Source organism: Parasteatoda tepidariorum, chromosome 2, assembly GCF_982258835.1.
Source record: "Parasteatoda tepidariorum strain Cologne lab strain chromosome 2, Ptep-v5.0, whole genome shotgun sequence".
NCBI lineage: Eukaryota > Metazoa > Arthropoda > Arachnida > Araneae > Theridiidae > Parasteatoda > Parasteatoda tepidariorum.
This window is the reverse complement of record NC_141756.1, coordinates 125,121,044-125,133,365: the sequence shown is the minus strand read 5'-3', so window position 1 is coordinate 125,133,365 and position 12,322 is coordinate 125,121,044. Positions and strand designations below refer to the sequence as shown.

General features: G+C 27.6%; 1 protein-coding gene across 3 annotated transcripts in view; it reads right to left on the bottom strand.

Annotated features, from left to right (window-relative positions):
* ATPCL (ATP-citrate synthase) overlaps nt 1-12,322 on the bottom strand; it is a 94,553-nt gene that overhangs the window by 20,311 nt on the left and 61,920 nt on the right. For all 3 annotated transcript variants that reach the window (XM_043053237.3, XM_043053236.3, XM_043053234.3), the window contains exons 20-23: nt 9,428-9,509; nt 8,480-8,718; nt 5,980-6,073; nt 124-429 (exon numbers count right to left, since the gene is read on the bottom strand). In XM_043053237.3, the coding sequence (XP_042909171.2) occupies nt 124-429; nt 5,980-6,073; nt 8,480-8,718; nt 9,428-9,509 (721 nt within the window). The remainder of the gene's footprint in view (nt 1-123; nt 430-5,979; nt 6,074-8,479; nt 8,719-9,427; nt 9,510-12,322) is intronic.

Here is a 12,322-nt window from a genome sequence, read left to right as displayed (position 1 = left end):
GTTGAAATCTCCTAAACTTTGCTGAAACCTAACGAACAGAATAGAAAAAAAAATTTCTGACAGATCTGGTACTAGACTGGTACTTCTTACTACAAATCTGGTACTAGATGAAGATCAACTTACGATTGTGAGTAGTCCAGATACAAGAGAAGAGACCAAATCTTTTCCAGCTCTTGCACACACAATTGTGTTGTGGGCTCCAGAGACTGCTGGTCCATGATCTGCGGTCACCATTAGAACCATCTCAAGGAACTTCCCCGCATAGGCCGGAAGTCTTCTCTGAAACCACAACAATCCCAGCACACCTCCTATACCCAGATCCTCTTTAATCACTGTGGTGATTGGAGTTCCAGCATACAGCAGTTCGTGACCACGTTCATCACATATGCTTGTCATGAAGGAGGCAGGCTTTCGAATCAAGCCCAATTCCTATAAATATGAATGAGAGAGAACAAATCAATGAAAATTATAAAAATATAAATTAAAAAAAGCGTGTGAAACTAATTTGTACAAAAAGATAACATTTAAAGTTCTTTTTACTATAATATATATAAATTGACAGCCGAACAAACTGTTAAGGTTTGAATAACAAATCATAATTGAAGGGAATAAAATAATAACAAATTAAAACAAAAAATAAATGTAGAAAGATTTTTAAAAAAATTAACACTCTTTTCCAACAATATTTTAAGTTTACTTGATACCAGGTATAATAACAATACAGTCAAACCCTGCAATAGTGAACCTTTAAGGGACCGAAATTTCAGTTCACTATATCCGTTCCCCGAACAATTTTAACTAATGGTTTCAAACTCTCCCTTTTATTTCACATTATTTAAATAAATGACCAATAAAATGAAATGACTAAAAAATAATACGTAGTAACAAAAATGTGTCAACTTTTATTTTTTATGACTCTTCCTCTTGCCTACAAAAAAATTAGTAATCTTAAACTGACGAGTAATCCTCAACATCAGATACGGAAACATTTCCGATTCTCCGATAATTTTTCCTGAATTAATGTTATTCGCTTTTTAAACCTGTCTAATAAGCCATTCGAGCACATAAAATTTGTTTCACCAAATCACTCAGCAAATTCACCGGCTTTGACTTGAAGCATTTGTCCAGATACAGAAAGATTGCGGCTTCTTTGAAAGCTGAACCAAATCAATAATGAAGCAAACAAGGAAAAATGCTTGTTGCTACATTCCATGCTGTAGATGGTTTTAAAAATGGGTATATGTATTTATTTATTCAAAATTATAGCAAAAAAATTGAACAAATAAATCAGTCAAAGACAGAAAAAAGTTCATAATATCCAACTTCCTCTCTTTTTTTTCGTACACAAAATAACAAAGCACAAGAGCGAACATTTTGTTCAGTATATCCGGGAGTTCACTATAAACTATGTTCACTATAGCGGGGTTTAACTGTATTAACAAAAATCATATAATTAGTTATAGTTAAATTAATTGTAAGTAAAAAGAAAAAAAAAGAATGATTTTTTGCTGCAATATATATGGCATTAGATCCAATAAGTGTCTTGCCGATGGCAGCATTGGTCTATAGATAACATTACGTTTAAGTTTAAAGTATAATGCTGATTAAGTTATTATCAAAAAAGTTTAAAAAAATTTTAAAAAACTATAGTATATAACACTTTGTTGAAATTCAGAAATTAAAATATGTTAATAATAAGGATAAAATTTGTACCTTAAAATCCACCATTTTACAAATATTTACTAAAGTATTGACATTGTGATTATGCAAACATACATGGAAGTATACATCAATGTTGTCACAGAGGTAATTTGACTATTAAATAATAAATATGTCCATCCCTAGATTGTATATATAACGTTGCATTAATCACTTAAAATAACACTTTATCAGGGTGCATATAAAATAACACTTTATCAGGGTGTATCACTCGCAAGTATTTCATCAAACATGTAAAGTGATTGACGCTTTCATAAGCTATGGGCAGACTGTACGCCGATATGGATTGCGTTTGAATCAGTTGTGAAAACTTTGAATAAAACAATGTGAAAATCACGCTTTTGCACAGTACGTGGCAAAAATCAACACGAAGGAGAAAAAAATCTCATTTTCGAAAAGGGAATATTAAGCACTATTTAAAAACACCCAATGAAAAAAGCAATTTTACGGGCTTTTAAAAACGAAAATAAGCACCTTTAAGCACTTTTTAAAAACGCTATGCACTATGTTTATTAAGGGAAAGACCAATCATTATCCAATGTTAATTGTTACTGGTATGGAAAAAAATTATAAAACTAGTGAATAAAATGAGGCAGCTAACCATAGTTTAGAAATCACATATCGTTTATATTTATAATTAGAAACAGCATACTAATTTTCAACCAAATGATGTTAAATATGAAAACTAGAAATAATTCTTAGATACTATGCTACAGGTATCAATAAATATTTTTTTACAAATTCAATTTTTACATAGCTAATCACAAAACTAAAAACAATTTATAAAATAAACTTCAGAATTTTTAACTCTAAATTTCTATTTTCAAATTGTTGAATTTTCAAATACAAATCAATAATTAATTTTAAAAGGTTTGATTAGGTTGTAAACAATTTTTAATTTTTTGGGTTGAAACTTAAATTTTTTAAAAAATAAAACATGTTAACTTTTAAAATTAAATTATTTTCAAATCTTAGACTTTCCATGACTTCCATAAAAATATTGAATCTCATCATTCATCAAAATATTGAATCTTGACATCACATGAACTCTAATTACATGTTTCAAATGAATGTTAAAACTACACGAAAAACAACGATTCTTTCATCTGAGACATGGGAGTTCACTTGAATGAAACAGGTTAACTGAAAAATCACATTACTATATAAGACAAGCATTGAAATTGAAGAAACTTTCATATTCCACCCTTCATCCTAAGTGCAATTATAATTCATAAGAATACTTAAAACGTTCATAAAAGGGTAAACAAAAGATAAATGAATGAAATCTAACGGCCAATTTTGTAAAGAAGTATTTTAGTGAATTTTTGAGATTCAAGTGAAAAATGCCAAATTCAGTTCAAAATCTATGAAAAACTGCTGATCTGGTCTGTCTTAAAATGAGCAGTTTTTCATAGATTTTGAACAGGATTTATGGGTCTATCTAGGTTGTTCTAAGAGGTAACTATTTTGTGAAAATTTAGACATAATTTGGGAAAATAAAAAATTATGTTAACAAATCAACACAAAAATATGGTAAAATAAAAAAATATTATCAAAAATTGTCACTACAAATAAAAATCATTTATGACTGGTAAATAAATTTCTATATTTTTCCATATGTTCAAAAACAATTTCGCCATTGCAAAATTTTGGGCTAAAAATTGTATCCAAATTTAAAAATCCATAAAAATCATAATTTTCAGATAAATTTCCAGTTGAATTTTATAGAAACATACAATTAACAGTAATAGCACTTAAAGTTATCTTCAATACGAGGACATTTTCGACTGGGTCGTACAGAAAAGTTTCTCTGAGGAAAAATTTTTCATAAAAAAAGTAAAGGTATATTATTAGATGAATTGGTATTGTTTTAGGTATATTGATGTTTAAACCACTGGTGGTTAAGTAAATCGGTAAAATTGGGTAAGAATGTTTCTCCCTAAAACACTATTCCCCTATCTATTAACATGGATAAAACCAGTTTTGCTATACAGAGAAGACTGCATGTTTAAACGGGACTTTTTACGTGCATAACCGTCAGTGGGTTAAAATAATGCTTGGAGTTTAGACTTTCTGTAAACATTACAGAGGGACAGCCTCGTCATTTCATTTTAAAAAAACTCTGAGGGAAAAAACCTCGCTAAAATATGGCTTTATTGTTTTCCAGGTTTATTGTTTTTACAGAGATACAAAAACAAAATTTTAAAAAGAGCAGGGGATTTTCAGAACTTGCCTTTTTAATAGTATTTTTTGAAACTACCTTTTTTCATTAAGTTGGTGAAGGTACCACTAAGCAGGGTTCGTGATTTTTTTGATTTTTTAAAAAAAAATCAAAAGAATCAGATTTTTTTGATTTAAATCGGATTTTTTTGATTTAAATCAGATTTTTTTGATTTTTATTCAAATACACTGTAAGAACTTTAATTTATGATTAAAAAAATTATAAATGTTTAAACAAATTAACTTAATATTAAAACTATATTGTAACAGTATTTTAGAAGCTCTAACTAAAACATAGCAACCATTTTGAAAGAAATGCATGATTAAAATTTAAAGACTAGATGAAATAGATAATTTAAAGAATACTTCAGGGGTCTGTTTGGGTCTTTCTGAGAGGTACCTATTTTGTGAAAATTAAAAATTATATTAAAAAATCAACACAAATATAGTAAAAATATGGATTTATTGTTTCTTACGAGACACAAAAATAAAATTTTAAGAATAAGTATTTTGTGTGATTATTCTATCATTTTTCCTAATGTTGAATTTGTAAAGGTACCGGCTTGGACAGACCCCTGTGCTTTAACTATTAAAACAGAGTTTCAGCTAGCAAACCATAACTTTAATTCAAAATTGTGATTTCTTTTTTTTCCTCATGATTTTTAAAATGACAAAATAAATGTAGCAGACTGTGTTTATAAATGTTAAAAAACATCTGAAGTATTCATCAAAAAATAAATAAATATTTAATCTATATATTTTTATATTAAAATATTCACTTTTAATTCTATATCAAAATAGATAAGTTAAGCTAAAAAAAAATTAGAAAATCTATGTATTCATTGGAATTTTTTTTCACAAAATTTCTTTATAGAAAATCAGATAATGTCAAAGATACTGTAAATATATTAAGAGAAAAAAATACCAGTTAATAACCCTACTGCATCAAATAGACTTCGAAAGAGTTTGAAAGGGAAGAATGACACTACAATAGGAAAAAAAACATCAGAATTCATAAGCCCGTTTTTTTTTCTTTTTCTGTTTTTGGCATATTACGGTAATTTCTTTTTAATATAACCTCAAGCTTCAAAAATATACATTTTCCACCAATAAAATATGATGTAGATTTTAATTAACGCTTTTTCATTCAAAAGGTAGAATTTTAATTAACATTACTTGCATTATTTTTTGAAAAAAATTCATGTTTATTAATTACTTTCTACAGCTATGCAAGTCTATATTAAGACAGCATTAAATGTTTACTTTAATCTGTACTTTCAATCTCAAGAAACAAAAGATTTTTAAAAATGTAATTTCAAATGTGTTGGAATTTAACACACGCCAAGAAAGTAATTTCGTTAACTAAAATTAATTAATGCAGCAATTTATTTAAATTAAGTTTTAATACTAAGAAAAGAAAATAATAAAAGTATCAAATATTTAAAACACTGTCTTTTAACTTTCAAAATCAATATATATAGATAAAAAAAATTAGTTGATTTAAATCAATGATTTTTTTAAAAAAATCATTTGATTTAAATCATGATTTAAATCGTGATTTATATCAAGCTGATTTAAATCAACGAACCCTGCCACTAAATGGTAGTAAATTTGCCGTGGACAAACCCCTGGTATTAGAGCATTTTTAACAGAATATAGTGTTTGATAATTATTGAATTCTTCCCTTTTCTGTTGATATGTGAAGGTGTTGATTAAGTTGAATATGTGAAGGTACCATTAAATGGTAGTAAATTTGCCCTGTACAGACTCCTGGTATTAGAGCATTTTTAACAGAATATAGTGTTTGATAATTATTGAATTCTTCCCTTTTCTGTTGATATGTGAAGGTGTTGATTAAGTTGAATATGTGAAGGTACCATTAAATGGTAGTAAATTTGCCCTGTACAGACTCCTGGTATTAGAGCATTTTTTAACTAAATATAGTGTTTGATTCTTCCCTTTTCTGTTAGGCCTTAATAAATAAATGCCTCTGAAATTTAAGAGGAGATTACAGACAGCATGTAAATGAGCGACACCTACCCTAGCCCAACTATAATCCATGGGAACAGCTGGAGGGGGCATCTCATCCTGAGGAATAACATCCCCTTGTGCAACAAGATCTTCGTAAACACCTCTGAAAGAAAACACCAGACAGTATAGTGGATATCTGATACATTTTAGATTTTCAAATTCATGATTTTACGAAGTTACTATTTTCTGAGACAAAAACAAAATAGTAAAAAATTTTAAAAAGCATCATAATAACATTGATTGAAACTATAGATGTAACCAAAACTGTTATACTCTGCATCTTCATATGTATAGATTTTTAATTTAAAAAACAGAAAAAATAAAGAGTTGAAGCAAATAAAATAGCTGAAAAAATATTAAAGTAATTTTTTTTCTTCTTTTTTCCGCAGAATTATATTTTAAAGATACTTTTCTTGTTTAAGGGAAAGAAAAGAAATACTTCTGATTTTTCTGTTCTCATTTTGGAATAAAAATAATTCGCCAATCACTGGCTTGTTCAGCTAGAATTTTAAATTGATAAAATAAAAAAATAAATAATCAAAATTCTGAAATCACAGAAGTTTAAAAGATAATTTGCTCCAGAAATTATGTTTTTTTTTCCCTTCCATTTTTTGAAAGAACACAATTTTTAAAGAACATGATAAAAACATTTAATATTTAAATAAAATATGACTGTGAGTGGGGAGTTTGTTACAAATTCAGATATTCGAAACACCAAGAAATTGGGGGAGGGGAAAATTCCAGTTTAATAATTAGATTTTCGGGCAATCTAAATTCAAGACTTTTTTTAAAAAAATAGACATATAAGACATTTCATGATAAATTTTGTTCAATACCGAAATTAATGACTTTCCAGGTGTGCGGATACCCTGTGGGTAGTTAGATTTTTAAAATGTGAGCTTAATATAATGTTTAGTTAATATGGAAAACTAGAAATGTAACAATAAAGTGATTTGTCCAAATAGCCGAATATTCGGCTGCAGAAAAAAAATTTTTGTTTTAAAAAAATCCTTAATAAATATTAATGACTTTTTATGTATATAAATAAGTATAAATAGTTTTAAATATAAATTAGTTTAGTCATTAATAAAAAATAATCAAAACTTAGCTATGCTATTGGCATGAGGTAAAGGAAAACAAAAGTTAACTATTATAAAAATATTTAAGATAATAAAGATAATTACATATTAAGATAATTGGAAATTGGAATTGGATTGGATAAATAAAAGACTGAGACAACGATATTAAAAAATCTAAGGTGAAGTTGATAAAACGAAATAGAAAAAAATATCCACCTAATTCTTAAAACAAAACTTCAATGCTAAAAGCAATATTTGATGAAAAAAAATTTATCCACTAAACGTTAAAAGCTATAAAAGTACAGTGCTATAATAAAAACGCTCATGAAAAAGATAATATACAAAAACAAAACAGTAAAAGTAAAAATCGATCATAATTTTTGAAAGAAAATTTTGAAGCTAAACCTCTCATTTTTCCACTTTTTTAAAAAAAGTGAAGAATCAAGTACAATAGAAAGCCTCTTAATTGACGCGTCATAATAAAAACGGTTATAAAAGCAAATGTTTATAACAAAAAAGGAAAAGCTAGATAGAAACCAAAACAAAAAATCTTACTTTTTAAACAAAAAATAAAATTAAACATTCAAAATTTCAATCAGGGTTGCATAGTCAGATTTTTCAACAAAAATAAGCACCTTTTAAGTACATTTTAAGTACTCAAAAAATATTTTTATTCACTTAATATAGTCACTTAAAATAAATATTTTTAATCACAATAAAAAAAATCATAATTAGGGTCTGTGAAGCAATAAAAAAATTTTTTCGATTGTTTAAAGTTCTAAATTTATAAACATCAATAAAATTTAGAAAATTTTTCCAAAACTTTAAATAATTATGATAAAATAACCAATTTCTGATATATATTGCAGAGAAAATTGTGAAAATCATGCATTTTTGTAATTTAGAACAACAAACGATACAAAGAGAAAATCTTTTTTTAAAGGTAGAAAATTAAGAACTAGAAAAATAAACTAAATTTTATGACGTGACTTGAGAATAAAAAGTTGCTCTAAATGTTTATATATCGATGTAAATTTGAATAAAATTTATTTAAACTTTTTTTATTTCTTGGTAACAAATTCAGCTTGACCATGGCCAAATTATCATAAATTATAGCCTATTATACATAAAATAAGTCATAATTTAAAAGGTAGATTTTTTTTTCTCCTTTAACTTTATTTATTTTACCAATAGCACATTTTAATAATCATTGATATTTTTTAAACGCTTACAAATTTTAGCGCTCTTAATACATACTACTAAACTCAGTGGCGCGACAGCCCATAGAGGGCGTACTGTGCCCAGCTCAGTTTTCTTGACCTTTTGATCTTAATACATACTGAATTCATAATAAACCACTTAACTCACTCAATTATTTTGAGTTTCAATAAATATGTAAATTTTATATGTATACAAAAAATGCTACTTACTGAATAGTTTTTCCTAAGTTGTCAAACGTATCTGGTACATATGCTCCAGCTTCAGATAATGCTTTGTTCTTGGCAACAGCTGTTTCTCTATCACTATTAGCGCACGCTCCAGCATGCCCGAATTGCACTTCAGACGTGAACATTTTAGCACAAGTTCCAATACACCACGCTACTAATGGTTTTGTAATTTTGCACGTTTTTAAAGCTTCACAAACCTCATATTCTTCTACACCTCCCACCTGTAACAAAAGTGAAAAAAATCGTAATATTGGATTTTTAGTCTCGTAAATAAGAATCGCAATATTTAAATTGCGTGAATAAGAATCGCAACATGCAACTTTTAAATCAGGTAAATATGAAAATTGATGTTTGATATTTAAATCACAAGAATAAGAATCGAGATGTTAGCAGATTCTGGACTTGGTATTTCTAAAAGGCTTGTTTGTATTGCTTTTGTTTAGCCATACTAAATAAAAATTAACAAGATAAATTGTATGAGCAAATAAATAGTTTCACTGCAAATCAACCACTATTTTTTATTTTTTTAATATTTCGTTTGCTTTTGCGCCAGCAAACAGGAAGCAGCGACGTCTAAATGACGAAAGTAAGAGCTATCTGGTGGGCCGGTAAAAATAAGAAAAATCTTATTTTCTGCGCATAAAAGAGAAAATAGCTAAAATGCTAAAAGAAGTAAAAATTGGAAGGGTGGCCAGCTACGTGGTTTGAATTCTCTGTTTATCTTTGAAAATCGGAAATAAATAATTATTTTATTTCAACAACTGAATTTTCAGAAAAAGCGGAATATTTATTAAAAAACCCAAAACTTTTAGGGAATCAGAGTTTTTGATAAAAAGGCTGAAATTCCAGAGACAAAAGAGAACAAATTTGATCCCTGCTTTTAAGAATAGACAATTTTTAATAAACGGAATAAAAATGATAACATCTTACTTCCCCAAGTAATACCAACATCTTAACATCAGGTTCTTGTTGATATCTCAGCAAGTGATCCATAAATGTAGTACCAGGATACCTAAGAAAATATGTTACTAAATTGAGTTGCATTTTTTCTTATTAAAGACGTATTTAAACAAATCTCAATAAGAGTGATAATTATTTCCTATTCTAATGGAAATGCAAAAAATTTCTTATAAAAAATAATTTTACAAAAAAACATATCTTATGGTACATACTTTTTCCGAAAGACATCCACAAATTACTCATCGATACTTTATTAATTTAGATATGAAACAAAGTACACAAAAGATATAAAACTGCCGTACAACAAAAAACAAATGCAAATATGTACCAATTAAATTGATTTAAATTTACCAAAACAAAATCTTAACTTTCAGTGGTACAATAGCCCATGGAGGGCAATCAGTGGTCTGTTCAGGGAAAATTTACAACCGTTTAAAGGTACCTTCACAAAATCAACTTAAAGAAAAAGGGTAGTTTCACTAAATACTTCTAAAAGAGCAAGTTCTAAGATTCTTATGTTTTCATTAAATTCAAGTTTTAATTTAATTGTGGACAATGAATTTTACGGATATTTAAATTTGGATACGGATTTGGATTAAGCCCAAAATTTTATAACAGCAAAATTGTTATTGAACATATGGAGAAAATATGAATGAAAATTTACCAGTCATAGATGATTTTTATTTGTAGAGACAATTTTTGAAAATATTTTCTTATTTACTGCATTTTTGTGTTGAATTTTTAACATAAAATTTAATTTTCACAAATTATGTCTACATTTTTACAAAATAGGTACCTCTTAAAAAAACCTAGACAGACCCCTGACAATAGTTCAATGGTCAACCGAACCACTGAACCCTTAAGCATGTACGGCACTCATTTTATTGACCCACTGAAGGTATAAAAAGTTGAGTCAACCTTGCCTGTTTTCAGTATAGAATGTCGGACCTATGGCCCAGAAGGACGAAACGTTACCATTGAGTCATTGGGTTTCTAAAATATCTACTTTTATCTAACTTTTATTTAAATAAGAATGAATGGTAAAAAAATTATTAAAAATTAAACCAAAGAAGTAATACAGTAGAGCGCCGATTATCCGAACCCTTATTATCCGAACTTCCAATTATCCGAACTATGTCTGAATTCATTTTTTTTTCTTAAAGTTTAGAATACTTTTTAACCTATCAACAATTTTTCTATATTAAGAAGAATAAATAATATCCCCTACATCTGAAGACTATATTTAATTTACAACCTTTTTAGCAGTTTTCTTGTAGTAGCCGTACATACATGTATTGTGATACAGTTAAACCTACATAACCCTTTACAACTGAAAATTATCTTCCAAGAATGCGAGCTTCATTTTGATAGTCTACAATGGTAGGAATGCAGAAGGAGTTTATGAACAGATAAGTGCTGAAGTTCTATAATTGGGGAACGGGTAGTTGCCACTTATGGTTAATTATTAGTGTTTACAGTGCTTGGAATCTTAAATCTTGGAATAAAATTCTTAACAGAAAAACAAACGAAACTGAAGTTTCTGAACCAGTAGATCATTCGGATGAAAATGAAATTGTTGCTGAAATTTTGAATGAAAATCGGAACTGCACGCAATTCATTAGATATTGCAATGAATTGGCTAGAACGTCAAAAATGATGTTGATCCAGTTCAGTTGACTTTTTAAAAAGAATAAGGGATATATGACTGCTAAAAAAAAAAAAAAAAAAAAAAGAACGCATCTTCTTTGAAACGAAATTTTTGCTAAATTTCTTTCACAATGGAAAATAATAAAAAATGTGGTAAAATCAGTAATTGACAAAAAAATTATAAAAAACTGAAATATGTATGATAAAAATAATTCAAAATGAAAAAAAATTAAAAAAAAAATTTATTTAAAATAGTTAAAAATTGAAAAAAAAAACTTTTAAACACGCCAGAGCTACTTTAGATTGTACTGCCAGTCCTAAGCCTACAAAGGGTGCGAAGGGAAGTTAGTGCAGAAATAATAATCATTTACACTAGATTTTAAACAACTTTCCAATTATCCGAACTTTTCATTATCCGAACCATGTTCGGTCCCGAGCAGTTCGGATAATCGGCGCTCTACTGTATTTTATTATAATAATCAAGAAGTCATCTAAAGCATTTTTGGGAAGATTGATTAATATAAATAGCATGCTTGTCTTTTTCCAACAAATTTCAATAGCAATTTTCTCTCTAAGTACCTAGTATAAACATGTGATATATTAATAAATATAAATTTTTACTGAGTGTCAATCAATCAATTATGCAAAAAAATTATATTTCAAATAAGAAAAAGGTTTCTTTTGTGTGGCAGAAACCCATTCCGTTTAATTAGTTGCCATTTCTGTTTACAGTAGAAAAAACTGCCTCATCCAAATATATGTGACAATTCTGTTTTCTAAATTATGATAGAATTTTATCACTTTTAAAGTTATTATTTTATTAGAAGTTATTAATACAACTTTTCTTCAAAACTTTGATTAGATTGCACCCTAATTATTAAATAATTAGGGTGCAGAGGAAAATATAGGTCAGATGGCTTCATTTTTAATAAAAAGACTACAATTTTTACCAATAGAAACAAATATGCAAAGTAAGTTTAAAGATTACAACCATGATGCACAAAAATCCCTCTAGCTCACACAACAGAATTGAATCTTAGATTGATTATAAGGAAAAAAGGTAAATAAATTGATAATTTTAAGATAAATATTAGAGAAGGAAGTGTTTCACACAAATTAATTTAAGCATCATAATTTACTTGAAGGTATCACATATCAGCAAACCCCATTTTTACAGAAGAATGTTATGACTTAATACTAATGCAATATTTTATCATT